General features: G+C 37.1%; 1 protein-coding gene across 1 annotated transcript in view; it reads right to left on the minus strand.

Moving 5' to 3' along the window:
• The window catches only part of TCF7 (transcription factor 7), a gene marked incomplete at its 5' end in the record, with an annotated part of 151,765 nt that overhangs the window by 42,885 nt on the left and 88,200 nt on the right, over positions 1–20,680 (minus strand). The window contains 2 exons of the mRNA XM_083351105.1: positions 1,663–1,753; positions 8,325–8,457. Of these exons, the coding sequence (XP_083207231.1) occupies positions 1,663–1,753; positions 8,325–8,457 (224 nt within the window). The remainder of the gene's footprint in view (positions 1–1,662; positions 1,754–8,324; positions 8,458–20,680) is intronic.

Below are 20,680 nucleotides of genomic sequence, written 5' to 3' on the forward strand. Positions count from 1 at the left end.
TACTTGATTCAGGCTAAGTTAGAAAAATATATAGCTTACAAGATAAATTGACATTATATTACATGACAGGACTTTATGTGCTGCATAAATATCTTGCATTTTTGCTTCTCTCAGATTAGGAAAACTAGCAGAGCTGTGAAATTCCTGGCAGACAACAACCCACAGCTTGTCCACTGTGGATTGACTTGATGACTCATAAATTGTGTAGTTTAAGGTCCATTCAAGATTTGCACTGACACATCCTCTTAAAAACTCAAGTCAGTCAACACATTGGTTTAGAACACTGCTGATTTCAATGGGCTTTCAATCAATGACTCCAGTGTAAACAGTTGTGGTTCTACTTGCCACTTATTCTTCTTAAGGTAAGTCTAATCTCCACTCTTGGATATTTTTCTTCAGAACTGGAGATTATTCAAGGGTTGCGTTACTGAATATTAATATCTTAACATTAAAAGCTGATTCATCCACTATTCCAGGGTGGTGGTGAGGAATAATGGTGATTACCAAGTATTGTTTTCCCAACAATATTGATGATTCTTGAGAAAACAGGATGACAGTCCACTGTACCATTTCAGAAAAGCTACAGAGCAAGTCATTTCTCAGGCATAAATTGACCACATGGAAGTGTTTTCATAAGACTATTTCACCACATCAAATACATTCAATCAGTCCTCCAGGTCAGAAATGGCAGTGAGTCAACATGAAATGGGATTCCATATTATTCAAGTCAAACAAACATCTGCCACACCACATCCAAGAAACTAAAGTGATGATATGAATTAAATAGAGTGGGGAAAAGTCCACCAGAAGTTAAACAAATGCAAATACTGACTGAATCTTCCTTCCTTCCTTCCTTCCTTCCTTCCTTCCTTCCTTCCTTCCTTCCTTCCTTCCTTCCTTCCTTCTGCATTTTCTGCCTATCTAGAATTATTCTTACAAACAATGCTTGCAAAAAATGCTTTTTTTTCTAAAATCAACGAAGAATTTTAGTTATCACAACAAAAGCTTCTTAGGGTTCCTATCATTTCTATCTTTTTGTTACCTTGAAAAACCAATTACAAAAGGATGAATGGAACAGCTACACAAGTCTTCACCCATTTTTTTTATTGCAGAGATGCATAACTAAAAATCATGGGGTCATATTTGTACTCCAAAGAATTCTAAAAGTTATTACCAGGTTATACAGTTTAATATAAAACGGGGGAATTTATTTTTTATTTAAATTTAGGCTTAAATGCAAATGAAATAAAATGAGTTTGCCTCATGTTTTTTTCCTGGCTCCAACTACTATCTTTTGGAGCATGCCAATTCCTGCCAGGTCACTGAATAGCCATGTGCAGCTCTTGGCTCAGAAAAAGCTGTGTGCCCTATTTTAATTAACAATCTAAATTCTATAATCTGTTTTTTTCCTTATTATTTCAGAATGGCAGCAGAGGGCTCAGTTAATGAAGGTATTCCAATTCTCAGTGCAATGATACTGATCAAAAAAAGTAGGAGAGCAAGAGAGAGAACCAATATCTCACTCAATTTAAACTCAGAGATATAAACATGGTATTTGGGAAACATGCTAAAATTCAGCTACCGTGAAGGATGATGGGTATTAATACATGTCTAGTGTTACTTTTTTAAAATGTACTTCAGTTGAAGACCTTAAATACTTACCATCCCACAGAAGGTGTTATCTGTCCAACCCCACTGGGAGGGAGGGAATAAAAACCAGAAATATCTGATGTTTGAGAAGGACGGTGTACACCTATCAGAAAATGAAAACATGAGGAATTTAGGTTAGCTTTATTTCTATCTTTATATCAAAATGGATCCAAAAGATTCATGTTTGCTAACATCCAATAGCCTGTTAATTCATCTACTTACCTTCACCTTGTTCTTCCTAATATTTATTGCTAAGTTAAATATTCTTGGCCTTTCTTATCTGCAATGTTCTCTTTAAAGCTTGCGGGCAAGTAGTCTAGAAGGTGTGTGGCATAGAGGAAATGAGTGAGACAAAAGTATGGAGAGTAAATATCTATGGAAATTCACAAAAATCCAGATCATGGTTGTCACAAAGGTGGTTTTTACCCCCAAAAGGCAATTGGACTTCAGTTCTGAAGAAGCTTCTTGGATGAGAAGCTAAAACTTTTCAAAGAAAAAACCCAAGAAAGTCCAGTTGCCTTCTGGAAAAAGGCACCTTTGGGATGTCCAGAGTAAGAGAGAATGAATAGAACATAGTCAAGGTAGAGCTAGGAAAGGAAGCAGTGTGGGAGATGAATGGAACCCTCAATTTATCTAAAGAAGATAAAGTTGGTGGTATGCATAGTTGGGCAGAAGACAATAAATTTAATGGTAGATAGGGAGCAACTTGAGCAACACAAAATTGACTTCCTTTCTGCCCTGAATTATATTACTAAAATGAAGAAAGCATGCAAGAAACCTGCTTGGATTTTTGTGGGAAAAGATGATGAGCTTTACTTGGCGCCACTATTCAGCAAATTAAGTTTGACTCAGAGTTTTTAAATTCTACCTGTTTGTCTATCAATTCATGCTTTAATTAATTTATCCACTAATTAAATAAAAAAGTATTCCTACTTCTTAGCTTGATATTCACTATATAGAGATGCGGTACTGTACTGAGAAAGCATATTTCTTTGGGTTATTGTGAAATACAGAGAACATATATGAAGTGTTTTAGAATGAAATGTGTTCTGCTTCAGATGACAGTCCTTCAAAGAAACATTCAAGTGTGATATTGGGAGATTTCAATTATCCTGACATCTACTGCAAATCTACAAAGATTAGAAGGCCAAATAAGCTCTCCCCGCTTTTCTTGCTGGATTTATTTCTCAGAAGGTGGAAGAAAGAACATGAACAATTCAGGTTTGCTATCCTGGATTGAACCCTTATCAACGGGGATGGATTGGCTGAAGAAGTGAAAGAGATAATTATTTGAAGAGAAAATGAGTTATCATGATGTCCAGGGCTTTTTTTCTCATAGAATGCTCAGGGCAGAGTTCCGGCACCTTTTTTGGATGGAACCTTGTAGGGTAGGCAAGGCGGGTTGTATGACATGTGCGAGTTCCGGCACCTTTTTCTTTTACAAAAAAAGCACTGATGATGTCCAAAAGAGAAGGTCTGAAGTAATCAGTATACTTGAGTTCAGAAGAATGGATATTGATTACTCCAAGAGAAGAGAGATCAGGACAATAGCCTAAAAACTTGAGAGAAAAGTGTCAAGGAAGGAGAGAAAATTCCACAAAATGAGATAGTGAAAACCTGATTATATTCTTATCACAATGCAAAATGGGAGAAATTTAGGCCAGGATGAATATGCACAGAGCTGTCTAAAATACTGCAGAGAAAAAGGAACAGCAGTTATAGGAAACAAAAGATAGACTTATTACTAAAGAAAAAAAATCAAGGTTGGCTTCAGAAACTTTAGGAATTGTGTCAGGAAGATAAAGCTCAGAATACGCTGAGGCTTGGGAGAGAAACCAGCCCCCCAAATCTTTGGGTATGTCTGAAACAAAGCAAAGCCAAAGAGAGGTGAATTGACTAGAAGGAAAAATGGAGAGCTGGTAAGTGAACCTTCCAACTGCTATTTTTTCAGCCTTAGTTGATCATCATTATATCTCTTGCGCAAGAAGGGATCTGCAGCTTAGGACAGAAAAGAAGAGGATCACATCAGATTCTCCACTGATACAAGGTGTTCTCTGGATGGACAGGCACTACCTGTTTGTGTTTTGGGGATTTTTCTGGACCTACTAGAAGAGTAGATGGAGGCCATGGCTACTGGGGCCTTTGCCCAGCTGTGACAGGAGCACCAATTGTGACCCTTACTGGTGCCAGAGAACCTGACAATTGTAATTCATATCCTCATCCCTGTCCAGACTTCTATATTACATTTTTGTAAGGCTGACCTTAAAGATGATATGTAAAGTGCGATTGGCACAGAATGCAGTGACCTGTTTATTTGATGGCCCCTGATGTTGGGGTCATATAACACTGATTTTGTGAGCCCTGCACTGATTGCAAAGATTTTAAGGTATAATTTGAGACAAAGAGTCACTTTGGGCTTGTGTAACTATGGTAGCTATGATCCTAACTTTCAGTAAGAGTAGCTAGCAGAAGAGCCTTGCATTCTCAGAGTAAGCTTGTTTGTTTTTATTTTAAGAAACAGTCTTTTAGGTGCACTCACAGAAAATTTCAAAATCCCTGGATGAATTTCTCAATATGTCAAGTTATAAGTTGCTTTGCTTTTTATTCCCTAAAGAGCCAAGCTAAATTTGAATCATCTCACTCACCACTTCCTGACAGATTTGGATATTTGCTCTTTGTGGAGCATCTAGTAACTTATGAATTGGTAACTATAGTTTTCCCTCTTGTCTTTATGAAAAGCAGGTGAGCATTTCCAAGAGGTTAGATATGCTAAGAGTATTTTCAATGTGTGGAGAAAAGAATGAAACATCTTGGGAGACCAACTCAATATCTGCAAAATCTGCATTGTTAAAAACAATGCCCAAACAATACCCAAAAGGTCTTTAATATAGTCATTTTCAGTTTCATACCCACTTTTCCACAGTCCCTGTGTTCGGCAGCCTGCTTAACCATATTCAATATTCAGGTTTGTTCTAATTTTAAAGCTTGGGGGGGGGGAATGAACAGGTAATTTCTAATTATTTCAGTGAAAGTGAAAAAAGACTGTTCCAAACAAACATACTGAGCAATACTATGGGTGGGACATTTTTACATCTCACAAGGCATGTTGTTTCAGGAATGTTGCAATGAAATTGAATGTAAATGTCTAGGAAAGCCAAAACCCTTACAGGATTATACTATCTCTGAATGCAGGTAGAGAATAGGTTCTCTGAAAGATGTGCCTATTGGTAAAATGAAACCAAAGTAGGGGCAGAATGAAAAGAAAAAATAAATAAGACAGTATTGTTCTATGAAATTCTATGCTAGTGCTAGGCTTTTGTTATACACTGGAGACAAATTCCTTGTGTGTCCAATCACACTTGGCCAATAAAGAATGTTCTATTCTATTCTGTTCTGTTCTGTTCTGTTCTGTTCTGTTCTGTTCTGTTCTGTTCTATTCTATTCTATTCTATTCTATTCAACGTAATATTGCATTGTAGGTATGGATTGCATCTAGAGTATATGAGATAAGATGCACATGGAAGATCCAAAGGACAATGTATTAACTCTAATAAGACAATCAGGTTATGATAAAGATACGATGCAAAAGAAAGAAAGAAAGGGATCACTTTTCTCATATGCTTTTCTTCAGCTGGGTTGGAAAATACCTTCTCTGACAGGATCTGAGCTATTGTTTCCTTCTATGTGAAAAGATAATCCAACAGGAAGAGCGATTTACTATATAATCCTTTGTGAGCATGCCAAGTTAGAACAAATCTGTGCAGACTGTGCCAGGTATCCTCTGTCTTTGTATTAGTTCTGTGAGTAAATATGGAAGTAATTCAGTGTTAAGACTGAGAGAGAAGTAAGTACCAAAACTAAACTGCAAGTGAAGCTGCCTTGGCCTGTGAATCTGAGTTTTGGATAAATTATGAATTATAAATGAAAAAGGATTTCCATTCATATTCTTGCTCTCACCATCATTTCACCTCAAACAAAGACTTTTATAGACAAATTGAGAGTCATGCATTTATCCTTGGGTGCATCTATAGCTTTCTTGTCTATGTATAAAAATGCATCCCTTAGTTCATTTAACAACAACAAAATATCATTCATGGAGTTTAAAAAAGCAGTCCTAAAAGTATATGCAAAAAACCATATACAGTATAATTTCATTATTCCTCATATTTATCAGTCAGTTATTCAACTTTTCCTTTGTCTTGTGGCAGCAAAGCTGGTTACAAGAAACAGAGAAATCAAACATCTCAGTTGTTAATTTCATATTGCTAAGCTTGTAAGCCACCCTGAGTCTTCGGAGAAGGGCAGGATATAAATGGAATTAAAATAAAAATTAAAATTAATTTTTAGTGAAATTTTAAAGACTTATTCCTTGATAGTAATTAGTTAACCAGAGGAAGATGTCACAACACAAGGAATAGAGTTGTGGTCTAATTCAGCAGCCCCCAACCTTTTGGGCACCAGGGACTGGTTCCATGGAGAGAGGCTTTTCCACAGACAGGAGGGGGATCCATGCATCCCTTGGATGGGGCTTTGCTTGTTTGTGCAGCCCACTTTCTGGCATGCAGTGGCCTGGTGCCAGTCCATGGGTCGGGGGTTGGGGACCCCTAGCCTAGTTCTCATATATTACAACAACAGGTAAAGCTATGGTGCAACCAAAATTACAATTTACAGCTTAAATCTAGTCATTCAGAGAAGCCTTCCATCCTTCCGAGGTAGGTAAAATGAGGACCCAGATTGTTGGGGCAATTAAGCTGACTTTGTAATAATGCTGCTTGGGGTGTGTGTGTGAAAGCCCTAATAAGCAGGCATATACATAGAATGAAGGCTACTGCTAAGCTTGTAAGCCGCCCTGAGTCTTCGGAGAAGGGCGGGATATAAATGGAATTAAAAAATAAAAAAAAAATCTCTAAATGAGAAGTAAGGGACTCATGACTAAGATCTTGGAAGTTTTCATTATTTCGATGATAATGATGATTATGATACACTCAAAGATCATTAGATCATTTTCTGATCTAAACAGTTCATCCCAAATGTACCTGGTTTCTTTTTCCAATATACCCTATACCAGACATGTCAAACTTGCAACGTCACGTGACGTCGTGAAACGTATTGGGACGGTTTTATCATTGTCGGCAATGGGGTGGGCACGGCTTCCGGATGATGTGTCCGGCCTCTGGGCCAGCAGTTTGACACCCTTGCCCTATACCAGGGGTCGGCAACCTCGGCTCTTTTATGACTCGTGGACTTCAACTCCCAGAATTCCCTATGCTGGCTCAGGAATTCTGGGAGTTGAAGTCCACGAGTCATAAAAGAGCCGAGGTTGCCGACCCCTGCCCTATACAGTACAAGCTAGAGTGAAGATATTCTTGGATTTCAGTCAGGAAATGGAAAGTAGTGAAAAGTTAGAATATTTTTATGAAAACATCACTCTTTTTTGTGTAAGCTTTTTATTATTATTTTTTCTCTACATACATGATTATGTATTAGCGTTTTTTGAACCCAGACCACACGCTGGTTGAAAAATTAACATATGTATGTAGACAAAAACGTCACTCTTTCCTGATCTACAAATTGGGTTTCCAATCAATGGAAATTTAGGTAGTTACAACAGTGACCGTTCAAAGTTAAATGGTACTGAAAAAATTGACTTATAACCATTTTTTACAGTTATGAGCTCTGCAACATTGCCATGATCAAGTGATCAAAATTCAGACGCTTGGCAACTGACTCATAGTTATGACAGCTGCAGTGTCCCGGAGTCACATGTTCACCTCTTTTGACCCTCTGACAAGCAACGTCAATGGGGAAGCCAGATTCATTTAACAGCCGTCTTACTAACCTAACAACTGCAGCGATTCACTTAACAACTGTTGCGAGAAAGGTTGTGAAATGGGGCAAAACTCATTTAACAACTGTCTCGCTTAGCAACACAAATGTTGGGCTCAATTGTCGTGATAAGTCAAGGACTACCTGTATATGTTAGAAAGTTCCCAACAACAAATATTCTGTATTTATCTTTAAGGTTTTTGTCAATGCAACAAATGTGGGTTGAGCTATTTCTGAGGCACAGGGAGTCATATGCAGTCAGATAAACTCTTGAGAATGACTTATGATCAGCCAAGATAAGTTAGCTGTGAATTTCTGTTAACTGGCTGTTATAATAGACAACTTAAAACTAGAACATAGTGACATTTTTTTCTATTAAAAATGGAATTTGAAGCAATTGGGCATTTAATTTCCTAAACTGTATTATCACAGATATTCCCAGTGATCCTGTCATCTGCTTCTCCATTCTTAAGTATTAAAACACAATGCTTATTTGGTTACGTTACTTTGTTTTATATCTCTCAGAAGTTTAGTATCAGATCAGAGGAACTTTGAAAGGAAAAGAATTGGCCTTGAAAACCCTCCAAGATTGCTTACATATTCCATTTCTCTACCCAGAGTGAATACATTTGTTGGTACAGAGCATGCAGTTCAACCGCCAAGACACATGAAGGTTGTATGTAAAAATGGGCAGAATCCACTATGAAGCACAGAGTTGGGAAGTGGAAGTCTGCAGAACACATTCCAAACTTCATGACTATGGCTAAATGCTTCACAGCACACACTCTTTAACGCACATCTTTTTTCCAAGAGTAGCATCATCACAGGAGAGGTGAAGAATTCGTTACCTTGTTTCTGGTTGATGTCGGCTGGCAGGTGTGGTGAGTGGGAGCCATGGCTGAAATGTTCATTGGTATATGGGATGAGTGGAGTGAGTGGATGGACCCCATGAGATGGCTGTACTACGGGAACCTTGTTAGACTGAAAAACAGAAGTCAGAAGAGAGAGGATTTAAAAATACTAACCTTTGCGCCCTTTAAATAGGGGATGTGAGGGAAAAGAACCCAAGTCAGAAGTATCCTAAAATTTCTCTCTTCACCCCTAAATTACCTATCATCAGTTACAATCAGGGCTTTTTTCTCATAGAACGCTCAGAACGGAGTTCCGGCACCTTTTTTGGATGGAACCTTGTAGAGTAGGCAAGGCGGGTTGTATGACATGTGTGAGTTCCGGCACCTTTTTCTTTTACAAAAAAAGCACTGGTTACAATACAACAAGAAGCTTTGGAGATGAATATGCAAACACTAACACTTCAACAGAGGTATGATAGGGAACAATTAATCCAGTCTGACTCTTGTCTGTATTAGTGAGATAGCTGAAATGAAAATGAATTAGAACAGGTTTGCCAAACGTAAGATTTACTTTAGTAATTATCATGCTTAGTAATTAACGGCCTAAACAGAGCTCTTATTGTGTAAACTGCTTTTGCCAGCATCCCTCATGATGATTTTTTTTTGCCACACAGTCTTCTCATGTGAAGTGTTTACCTCCATCAGCCTGCCAAAATTAGCAAGTCAATTTATTTGGTATACATTTTTTTACATCAATTTATTTGCTAGACATTTACCTATACCAGGGATAGGCAACCTTGGCTCTTTTTTTTTAATTGAAAAGTTTTAACATACATTTTATATTTAACAATCCCCCCCTCCCCCTCCCCTACCCAACCTTGGCTCTTTTATGACTCATGGACTTCAACTCCCAGAATTCCTGAGCCAACATAGGTTGCCTACCCCTGACCTATACCAATGGGAATCAAGAAGCTTTCCTGCTTTATTGGGTACCGAGCACCTCATCAAATCTTTAAACTTTTTAGAAGTTTTGCACAGGTTAGGATGGCTTTAAAGGAACTTTTCAAACTAATACCTTTTAGAGTTGGAGAATGGGAGTTCCTCTACATCATGGGTCTTCAGACTTGGCCCTTTTATGACTTCTGGCTGAGGAATTCTGGGAGTTGAAGTCCACAAGTCATAAAAGGGCCAAGTCTGAAGACCCCTGCTCTACATGTTGCCAAATTAAAGTCTTCAGCATCTCCCAACATTAACATTCTGGGAATTATTGTTCGGCAGTGCTACTTCAGCAATGTCTAAAGAACTATTGCTTTAAAAGATTGTGACCATGCTCCTCTATAGTGTACAGTGCTGATACCAAGGGAATACCCGGGATACTGCATGCTGTATACTTTATATATACTATATACTGTATATGTACTCACAAAATTTCTATACCTTGAAGTAGATCAGAGCAGGCCTGGAAAAAGCAGTTTTCAAGGTACTGCTGAAAAGTACCATGAATAATTGTGAATCTGCATTCTTGCAGAAACACATTCTTTGTGCTGGATAACATTGTTATCCAACAGTGTTTTGCCATCCAAATTAGTGTATGAGGAATAGCACAGAGCATCTGAGCTAGATGCGTTGAGTTCTGCTGAGAGATTTTTCAAGTGTGGAATAAGCGTTCTCTCATGTGAAGTTGCTCTACCACAGTGAACTGTCTTTTAAAGCACTGATAATGCAACACAGTGATCTTGTGTACTGCACAAGATCTGCAGCTTATTCAGGCTTTAAAGAAATGCATCAAAAACAGTTAGTTCTTCCTTGTCATGTTAAAGGGGGAAAAGGAAATATCTGCCCACATTTACCAGGCTATTGGGTTGCAGTTATTTTTTTCAGTTGAAAAGAAAGAATTGGGCGAAAAGTTTAGGTTGAAAATTATCAACATTTTCCAGTTGCAGCAAATTCAGAGGAACTTGTTTTCAGATGAAAAATAGTAGTTGTGTTATTAGAGAAAGCATACAAGAATCTTCCTGTCTGCCTCAAGCATTCTTACCATTTCATACTTGCCCAGTTTCGCCCATGGTTGCCTTTATAATGACACTGACAGTACCAACGCTGGAAAAATTGAGGTTTGTCATTCCGAAAAGCCCGCAGAAAAGTATGTGTAGGGAATAATAGGACTATCAAATACAGGATGTTCACTGATTATTGAAAACGGAGTCTTGTAAATTGCCATATTCCTTATATGAGTCCAACAGAGAAAAATGCTACCAAACAAGAGTAAACAAGCAAACCACCACATCTATGTTTGATACTGTCACAACTGGCATTTTATACATATACATTGAATACGTTCAAGGCAATTAATATACTGGAGAAATAATAAACTCAGCTTGTACAAGCAAGGGAAAAAAATAGACATGATGCAAAGTTCCAATTCTCAAATTAAGTTGGGTGGAGCCCAGAGGACAAGTATATGTTTTGATCACTCAGGGTATATCACTATTGCATAATCAACAAGTAAGACCATCTGAACAAGGGGCCACGAATCAAAACATGGAGCGAATGAGGCACATTAAAATATATAGCTATTAGTTAGTTCTATATACGCAGGAACTAAGTGATTTGCAGATCTAGATGTGCAGCAGATAATTAAAACAAGCCAACCAAGCCACATTCTATTATGTTAAAAAAAAATTAAGTGCTGTATATAGGAAACATAAATCTCTGTTACAAATGGAGAATACTGAAAGATAAATTGCCCAGTTATTAACTTTAACTCATTATTGATTTATCCCTGATGTCCATAATATATGAAAATATGAAAACCATAGCAGAAATTGTCAAAGCAAATTAAAAAGAATATGAACATCTCTGCATATACCTAGAAATGGAATGGGACAATTTGCTGCAGCCAACTCACCACGGACAATTTGCCACGACCAATTCACTGAGGCCAACTCATCATTGTCAACCAATTCACTGCAGGACAATTCAGCCTGGCCAACTCATCAAGGGACAACTCACCGCGGGACAATTCAACAATTCAATTGAATAATTTAAAATAATTTTAAAAATTGTTTAAGGTTTTGTCATTCATATTTCATTTTGTCCCTCCTTGGTATCCTTTCTTTAATGATTCTATTCCACTATTTCCTCGATATTACTGTAACTCTTGTCCCTTGGTGAGTTGTCCAACAGTGAGTTGTCCATGGGGAGTTGGCTGCAGCAAGTTTTTTGTGGTGAGTAGGCTGTGGCAAGTTGGTATGGAACAGACTTATACACACTTTCACACTTGCACTGCAGGGAAGATTAAGAACTCACCCCACTGCAAATGAGGATGATCTATTATCAATTGTTTGTCATCTTGGTGTCAACACTGACACCAAGACATATTACTATTTTGTTGATGAGTATGATGTCAATGATACTATTGAAGATTCATTGTACATGTTGTAAATAGTGCAATGTATTATGGTAAATTCAATTACCGTAAATCTTATGGAAGTATGAACTGAAACATTACATAGCATCCTTCATATTTTCATCGGACATTATATTTTCCTGAGATTTTCATGGGAAAAAATGAATAAAATAAAATATAAAGAATATAAAATACAAGATAAAATTGAAACAGAATAAAGAAAGTAAATCTTTTCTAATACCATAACTCTGAGACCTCGTTTGGGGCAGTGGTTAAAGGCACTGAGTTAGAACCAGGAGATTGGATTTGAAACTCAAAGACAGTACACTGAGCAAGCAAGACTGAGTAAGTAGGATTGAAACCCACCACTGAAAGTTAGCTTAGAGTACCCATGCAATTGATACATTTGGATTTAGCTCTCTCTTTTCTGAGGTGCAGCAGAATAGATAGAAAGGCTGCAGGGACACAGCTAAGGTGAGATTTTTATTTTCCACCTTGATGAAAGTTCATGAAGAGCACAAGTGAACCATAGGGACACGGAAGCTGAAGCCAATAAGAGAATGGCCAAGGTTCTGATGCGAGTGGAATCCTACCAGTTTCTATGCAGATTAAAGCATTTTAAATGTAGCATGATAAGCGGAAAAATATTTGCAGAGACCTAGACTGGGCAATGTCCAGTTCACACCAGTTCAGTAGAAGCAGTAGCTAACTTTTTGTTGCCCAGGCCCAGGATGGACTTCCAGAAGTGGCATCCACACAGAGAACCGGTTGTTCACATATTTGAATCCCACCATTAGTCTAAGGACTTGGAATTATTGTAGGCAGATTTCCATGCATCACACACGTTTCAGATTTAATTTAGTTTTAAAAGCTTGGTGGAACGGGTATCTGCCCTTTAGAAAAACAAACAAACAAAAAAGCACCAGTCCTAGGATTGCCATAATGTTAATGCTACTTTTGGCACAACTGGGTTTAATTTATTTCTGCTCAACTCCAAAGATTTAAAAAACAAAGCTAAGATATTTAAAAACTAGAACTTGTTTAATTTTAGTTTTTCCAGTTTGCAGTTGAATTTAATGAACTTTGTAGCTATTAGCTCCCCCTCATATTAATATAAGGGACGTGGTGGCTCCGTGGGTTAGGTCACTGAGCTTGTCGATCAGAAGGTCGGCAGTTTGGCGGATTGAATCCTGAGTGCCGCGTAACAGAGTGAGCGCCTGTTACTCGTCCCAGCTTCTGGCAACCTAGCAGTTTGAAAGCACGTAAAAATGCAAGTAGAAAAATAGGGACCACTACGGTGGGAAGGTAACAGCGTTCCGTGCGCCTTTGGCGTCTAGTCATGCCGGCCACATGACCACGGAGACGTCCTCGGACAAGTGCTGGCTGTTCGGCTTTGAAACGGAGATGAGCACCGGCCCCTAGAGTTGGAAATGACTAGCACGCATGTGCGGGGGAACCTTTACCTTTACCTTTACCATATTAATATAGATATATCACATTTTGATCCTAGATCTTGATCATAAGGTTTTTCTCCCTGCAAAATTCCACTGGCCCATAGACCTCTACTGAGGACCACTTGTGCAAGCAAAATGATTAATGTTTTTGTAGATCCAAGGAACTGTATGATTCGGTTTCAGCCTCAAACCACAAGACTTTACAGGGTTTTTAAAAATTTAATATGAGAAACAGGCTCCTATCTTTGTTTTTTTTACTAATTAAATTTCCATATTAAGTCTACAAACTTACTGACTGTGGCCCTAATATAGCATCGTGGAAACCTCTGCTGCTGCCAACTTTACAATGCCTAGAGGTCTGAGGTCTTACCTTCCATCAAATTAACAATGGAAGGCAGTCTTATTTTCATTCAGAGGCAAGAAGCGAACTAGAGAAGCCAGCTAAAGAAGCCAACTAAATTCAGTGAGATTTAAACAGTGAACTATATAGTGCTGCAGCCTGGAGAATGAATCATGAAGCACAGAAAGACAGGCATAACTTTATTAAGACAAGGGATTTCCTACTTCATTTTAAATCTGCTTGTATCATGAAATACCCTTTGTTAGTCATATGATTACAGCCTAACTGGTTGGGTTAGCAATATATAAGCCATGATTTGTAATGTATTGTATCCCTTTAAATGTCTAATGATTGGCCAATGCTGTGTTCTTTCAACGGCCATAAGAGGGAGCTAGAGACATAGCTTCTCTCTCTCTGTGCTAGTTACTCTGTTACATTGCTTGCTGATTATTGTTGATTGTGGTTTTGCTACTGTTTGCTAAACCAGAAGAACTGTGTTTTTGACTTTTGGACTGGTAAGACGACTTTGTATTGGATAACTCTTGAACTGTTGATATCTTCTCTGTACCCGTGTATGACCTGGACTGTTTATTCTTGACTTGTGCTACTCCTAAAAGTAAAGTTTTTTTCCTTTTTACACGCCTCAGTGTATCAGTGTGGTTGCTGTGTAAAACCTGACTACTCTCAGTACCACTTCTTCTGTGCATTCTCCTTGTTGGCTCAGGAGATATTCTGCACAAACTCTGTCACCCTTGATCAGAGCTGCCTTGTGAAATTTAATTAGTAGGATTTAAATTCCACTTCCTATAAATTAATATACAAATTTGGAGTGGCTAAATAGGTTTTATCTGACTATTCTTGCATTTGATAAATTAAGCATTTGCTGCCTCTTCTCCTTAGAGACAGTTGTCATATTGGATACTTTGAGATACACCTTTCCTGAATGTGGGAAAGTGTACACTCCCTAAGCAACAAGTATAACTCAAACATTATTTCATTATTTCCAAACCTAGGGTGTTCCAGATGTAATGGACTCTATCTTGTTCAACTGCGATATGAACTGTACCATATGTCAAAGAATATTTGGCATCTTAAAGACAAACACATTTATTATGATCTAAGGGTAATACATTTATCAGTAAGGGGCTGGAAAGGCTCTCTTCTAATACATATCTCCTTCTGGAAATTGTTGCAATATATTCTGCTGTGCTAATTTGGGTAAAAATTTCTTATTTCATTACTTACACAAACTTGTCTATTTAGACCTTGTGAACATTTGTTTTCAATATGTTTATTTATTTAAATATAATACATCAAGACATACAGGTTCTATTTCTTAATTTATTCATATTAGAGAAGGTCTCAACAGTCTAACATTCCTAACTATTTATTTAGATCACATTTCCCAAACTTGGCAACTTTAAGATGTGTGGACTTCAACTCCCAGAATTCCCAGCTGGAGTTTTTTTTTAAAAAAATCCCATTTATATCCTGCCCTTCTCCAAAGACTCAGGGCGGCTTACAATCTAAAGCACAAATCAATGTGCTTAGCAATAGCCTTCATTCTATGTATATGCCTGCTTATTAGGGCTTTCGCCCCCCCCCCAAGCAGCATTATTACAAAGTCAGCTTATTGCCCCCAACAATCTGGGTCCTCATTTTACCTACCTCGGAAGGATGGAAGGCTGAGTCAACCTTGAGCCTGGTGGGACTCGAACCTGCACTAATTGCAGGCAGCTGGTGTTACTTAAGGAGGCATTAGCCCACTGCTCCACCAAGGCTGTAAATTGAAGTCCACACGTTTTAAAGTTGCCAAGTTTGAGATACAGTAATTTAGTTAAAACGTGAATGATTAGTGATAAAAATTGTTATAAGATATACAAAATATTGAAGATGGTATTTAAGGACAGATGGGAGAAAACATTTCAGTTTTAACATTTGAGAACAATAGAAAGCAATTTAACAGAAAAGCATGAAACCAGTTCACATATAGTTTTGTTAAATTGATCGTTTACAAAATGTTTGTGCCTACAGTATTTACACCATCTAAGTTACAAATGAAGTATGACTTGAAACAAGTGGAATATAAATTCTCATTTGAACCATCACCCAGTCTCTTCTATGGACTCAGAATGATAATACCAAAGAGTGTAAAAAATTAAATTAAAGGGGGATTTGTTACCCTCAATTCCATTTAGGCTCTAAGTTAAAAAAAAAAGGTAAAGTCATGGCTTTGCCCTCCTGGACATCCTAGTATTCACAGTGAATGTCCACCAACTAGCAGATAGTTGCTGTTGGACCAATCCTGGGGCTTCTTTTGTTCAAAAAAGAGAACAACAGCAGAATAATTTTCAATTTTGAAACTAATCTCAGCTATGTATCAAACTTTCATAAAAGACAAAGAATTATTTGGAAAGAAATTAACAGCAATATAAGTTCTGAGAAACTATTTTAAGTAATTTTATTGTAAAGTCATGCTACTGAAAATTACCCCACTGTTTTGAAAGCCCGTGTGTATTCAGTTCATACAAACATGATCACTATTTTTTAAATTTAACAGGTAGGCACAAAAATAAAAAAATATCCACCTTCTTTCTTCTTACCATCCTTGCTTCAAAGTGTTAATTGAATTTTCTCCTTTGCTTGGCAGATTCAGCTGCTCCTCAGATTACAAGGATTCTGATCCAAGGACAGTTTTCCTGTGGGTTTCTCTGAGTTTTAGAAGTGGCGCTAAGTGCTTTCCAACAGCTTATAGGAGGTTAGCAGCTAACTTAACTACTTGGCACGTTTCCAAAGATCTTGTGGACACACACCTGCAATCTCATTTCTGTTATTTACCGGGCACACATTTTAAAGAGATAAGCAGGTACTGCCACAGTCAATCAAAAGTACATTTCATGCTAACCACACCATTCAAATAACTTTAACAGACATGGGGCATCTGCCTTCTGTGGTGAACCTCCCCCCCCTTAGCAGGGTCTGCAAAGAGAGAAGAAAAGCTTTCTTGTTCTGGGAAAGACATCTGCAGTCTTGAGAAAGACGACAGAATCGTCATTTGTATTCAGTTTCTCAGAAAATTCAGTTTTTTCTTAAAGATAAATGCAATTAATATGCTGGGGAGGGAAGCATAGGTACAGTGGGGAAAAATGATTTCATCTGAGAAAGTTTAATTAGAGAGGAACTATTATTGGTGGCCCATTTTCTTCCCTATATATTTAGATCAGCAATTATGTGTAAGGAATAAAATGTCTTTATCAGACAGAACGTTATTAATACCAGTATTCTAATTGTGGGAATACTCTCCTTGCAAGTATAAGTTGATACCTACTTTTTTCAGACTCAGCATAACCCTTAAGAAATTAATCAAGGTTTTGGCTGATGTCTAAACCATGTTTAACTTCTCAGAATAAGTATAACTATCATACATGCAGTAGCAGACAAGGATAAAGCCATTAAGAAATATACCAGACTTTCTATTCTTACAAAGAATTAAAACAAAAAACACCAAAACACTAGAGCACAATTTCTTGCTTGGAATATTACTGTTGTCATCCTATGCACTGAGAATTGGTCATAATTTTTGTTAAATTTAGGCACATAATTTTTTATGCTTGCTGTGATAACTTTAGCTAAAATTATTATTACTATATCTTACGATGCTAAGACTTCAAACGCTCAACAACATTGAAAAATCAGGTAAGCAATAGTTAAAATAAACACTAGTGTGCAATTAATCAAGTCAGCTATGTTAAAAGATAAAAATATTAATTGGTAACATAACAAACGCAGAGATTTCTTGATAGATAGAACTTGCTTAATATTCCAAAGGCAACAAAAGATTTTTGTTTGTGGCTTAATTTTTTGTTGGGCTACAATTTTATATATACTAATGTTGTCAATAGAATACTTTTCATTTCTTCCCAGAATGTTTTTGTTCATGTAAAGAAATCAGGAAGCTTCTCTATAAACTAATTCTCTGAGGATCACCTGCTGTTATACTGTAATTTGATTCTGCATCAATTCAATTGCATTTGTATTGTCTATATACCCATTCATACTAAAACTGGACAATTTCCCCTGCATTAATCAGAAGCCACCTTGAGTCCTGGATCCAACACTGGGCACCATAGTTAAGAAAGGATTCAGATACATTGCAACAGGTTCCAAGAAGCAAGAGCAACTAGGATGATCGAAGCCCTGAAAATGAAGTCCTAAGAGGAGACATAGAAAAGAATGGAATCTATTTCAAGGGGGAAAAAACCAGAGGGAAATGCATTACCCAACTTCAAATATCTGGAGATTTTCATACAGAAAGATGCAGAACAAATGGTCCTTATAAGAGGAAGGCAGATTCTGGCTGAATGTTAAGAAAAGAAAAACCTTCTAACAATAACAGCAGTTTGGTAGTGGAATTAATTACTTTATCTCAGGACATGGTAGGTTGTATTTTGCTGAAGTGATTCAAACAGATGCTGGGTAATCATCTCTTAATCTGATGAGTATCTTATCACAAATATAAACTGCAGCTTCGCACACCTACATTGCTGTGATTTCCAGTTGCATTCAAAATTGAGGTCTGTATTTGTGAAGAACAGTTGACCTCTTGGTTTGCCACATGTGAACTGAAACCTGGTTAAGAACATTCTGGTTGGCAAAATGCAAACTAATTTTGTGATCTGGGGATGATCCAAATACTACATATTTGCTGTCGGTTGATGATGGATTTGATCTTAATTAATTTCCATATGAATTGGGTAATGTGTGGAATCAGAAGAAAGATTTACATTATAAAATCATTCACTTGCACTTTCCAGAAATTCTGCTATAGCTGTCAGCTCAAGTTACCAAACATATATTATAGTAAACATTCTGAGAGAAATCAAGTTTAGGGATACCTACTTTAAAATCTTTCAAAATATACAAGGAATGAAATGAACATTTATTTTGTGCTAATTAAAAATAAAATGTAGGGATTACTACAAAAATATAATATAACAGACTTGTGGGCATACACATGTAAAAATATGAAGAGATTTATGTAGCTGGTTAAGACCAGAGAATGTGGAATTAATTATCTGTTTCTTTTAAATTCTCATGAAGAGATGTGCAGCTGATAGTGTATTTGATGTGGTGGCCCATGTCTTCCTGGAACATATGCTTCCAAACATTTCTGTAAATACTTCACATTTTACAGGGTTCACTGCAGCAATCACCATGCAACAGATGTACCAACTATCCTAGCTTTTTCATTTGAAGACATTCTTCCTGGGCCACAAATTATTATTTACCATTTAGCATTTAGTATATAGCCTGAGATGAATTAGTTTATCTCTGCTTTGATTTTTTTTCATTTGCAGTTATGTTTTATACTCCTATGAGACACACTGTAAGCAAAAATGTGGTAGTCAGTAGTCCATAAATAGACATATATTTTAGATTTTCAAAAGTAGAAAACTCTTGATTACAAATGCCACTTATGCTGGATGCCGACTTCATGAAACTTTGACCTGAATTTACCAGGAAAAGAACAAGGCATTATTTGGCAACTGCACAGCTAAGATAGTTTTGGATACTTTTAATTTGTATTGGGGATATTCATCCTTAGTAAAGATTGAATTTGGATACTTTTAATTTGTATTGGGGATATTCATCCATAGTAAAGATTGAATAGGGTATAGAAACCAAAGAAAAGGTAATTTATATATTCCTAGTCATCTCTTCCACATATGATTTGAGTGTTTAAGGGAAAAGCTATGGAGAACTTACTGGATAGTTTATTTGCTTTGCCAACTCATCTTTAAAAACAATTTATGGAAGGGGAAAAAATATCATCAGCAGAAAACTCTTCCTTAATTAATAGTTTAATGTAAAGATTAGTAGCCACTGTGAAACTGTAGAACTCAGAGGACAAGCCCAGTTACAATAAAAAAGACTGATATTATTCGATAAATTGGTATAAGATTTTCTTCAAAAAAAGATGGCTGAATTGTCAAATGAGTAAAACAGACACTGCACAGTTCATTATGGTCAAGCCATCAATCCCTGACAATATAGGTTAACTCCGGAGAGTTGGCTGTAATTGCAACCCTATAGAAAGTAATTAAGGAGAAGGTAGTTGCAACCCTTTCCCAATGTCCATTTTTTGTTTTTGGTATGAAGGAACATTCCTAAATGGAAGAGCATTCATTCTTATGAATCCACCACCGAAAGGTATATTTGTGGGACAGCAGAACCCTTGCACTATTTCTACTTATAGTATTTTCTAAATGCAAAACTGGCCATTGTGCAGTTTTATCTCTCTACCTGATTTGCCCTGAGGGCTCACCCATCTAGACTTGAAAAGCAAACCTAGTTACAAGTTTTTTTCCCCTCCCAGAACTGAGTGTAAATGGTAAGTGCCTTTCTCTTCTGCACTATTGCAGGGGACAGAACTAAATGGATTGGCTCAAAGCTCAAAAGAAGAGGATAGAAGATAGCTTCATCTGCATAAGCAATGCTGGTGTTAGAAAAGATATCTTTTAATATTGTTTTTTAACTAATTTCATTGCTCTGTTTTTTAAAAAAATCCATTGAAGTCTTCAACTTGCCCCAAGCAGTCATCTTTGGTCACTAATGAAGCTGCGATGGAAACAACCCAACAGGTTTTGATATGACAAATATTGCACTATTATCACCCAAACATTGTACACAACTTTGCTGTGGCTGCTGAGTAAATTCGCCTTGTGGTTCTTAGCACTCAGGCAAGTAAGCCCTGGCTGTGGTGAATTCAATGAGTCATTTCTCCCTCAAAACTTTCCTAGTTTGCTATTACAGAACAGGAGTCAAGAGTCATATCAAGTTTCTGGTACAAGGAGTGAAAGTATTTATGTATCTTTGACACGTTTTAAATATTATGGCTATGAGGAGTATTATGTATAATACAGCATCAAGAAAGAAAAAGAAAGAGAGAGACAGAGACAGAGAAAGAAAGAAAGAAAGAAAGAAAGAAAGAAAGAAAGAAAGAAAGAAAGAAAGAAAGAACAGTTGGAAGGGACCTTCGAGGTCTTGTAATCCAACCACCTGTTCAAGCAGGAGACCCTGTATCATATCAGACAAATAATTGTCTAATCTTTTCTTTAAAAACTCCAGTACTGGAGCACCCACAACTTCT

This window comes from Vipera ursinii, assembly GCF_947247035.1.
Source record: "Vipera ursinii genome assembly, chromosome: 2".
In the NCBI taxonomy this organism is placed as follows: Eukaryota; Metazoa; Chordata; class Lepidosauria; order Squamata; family Viperidae; genus Vipera; species Vipera ursinii.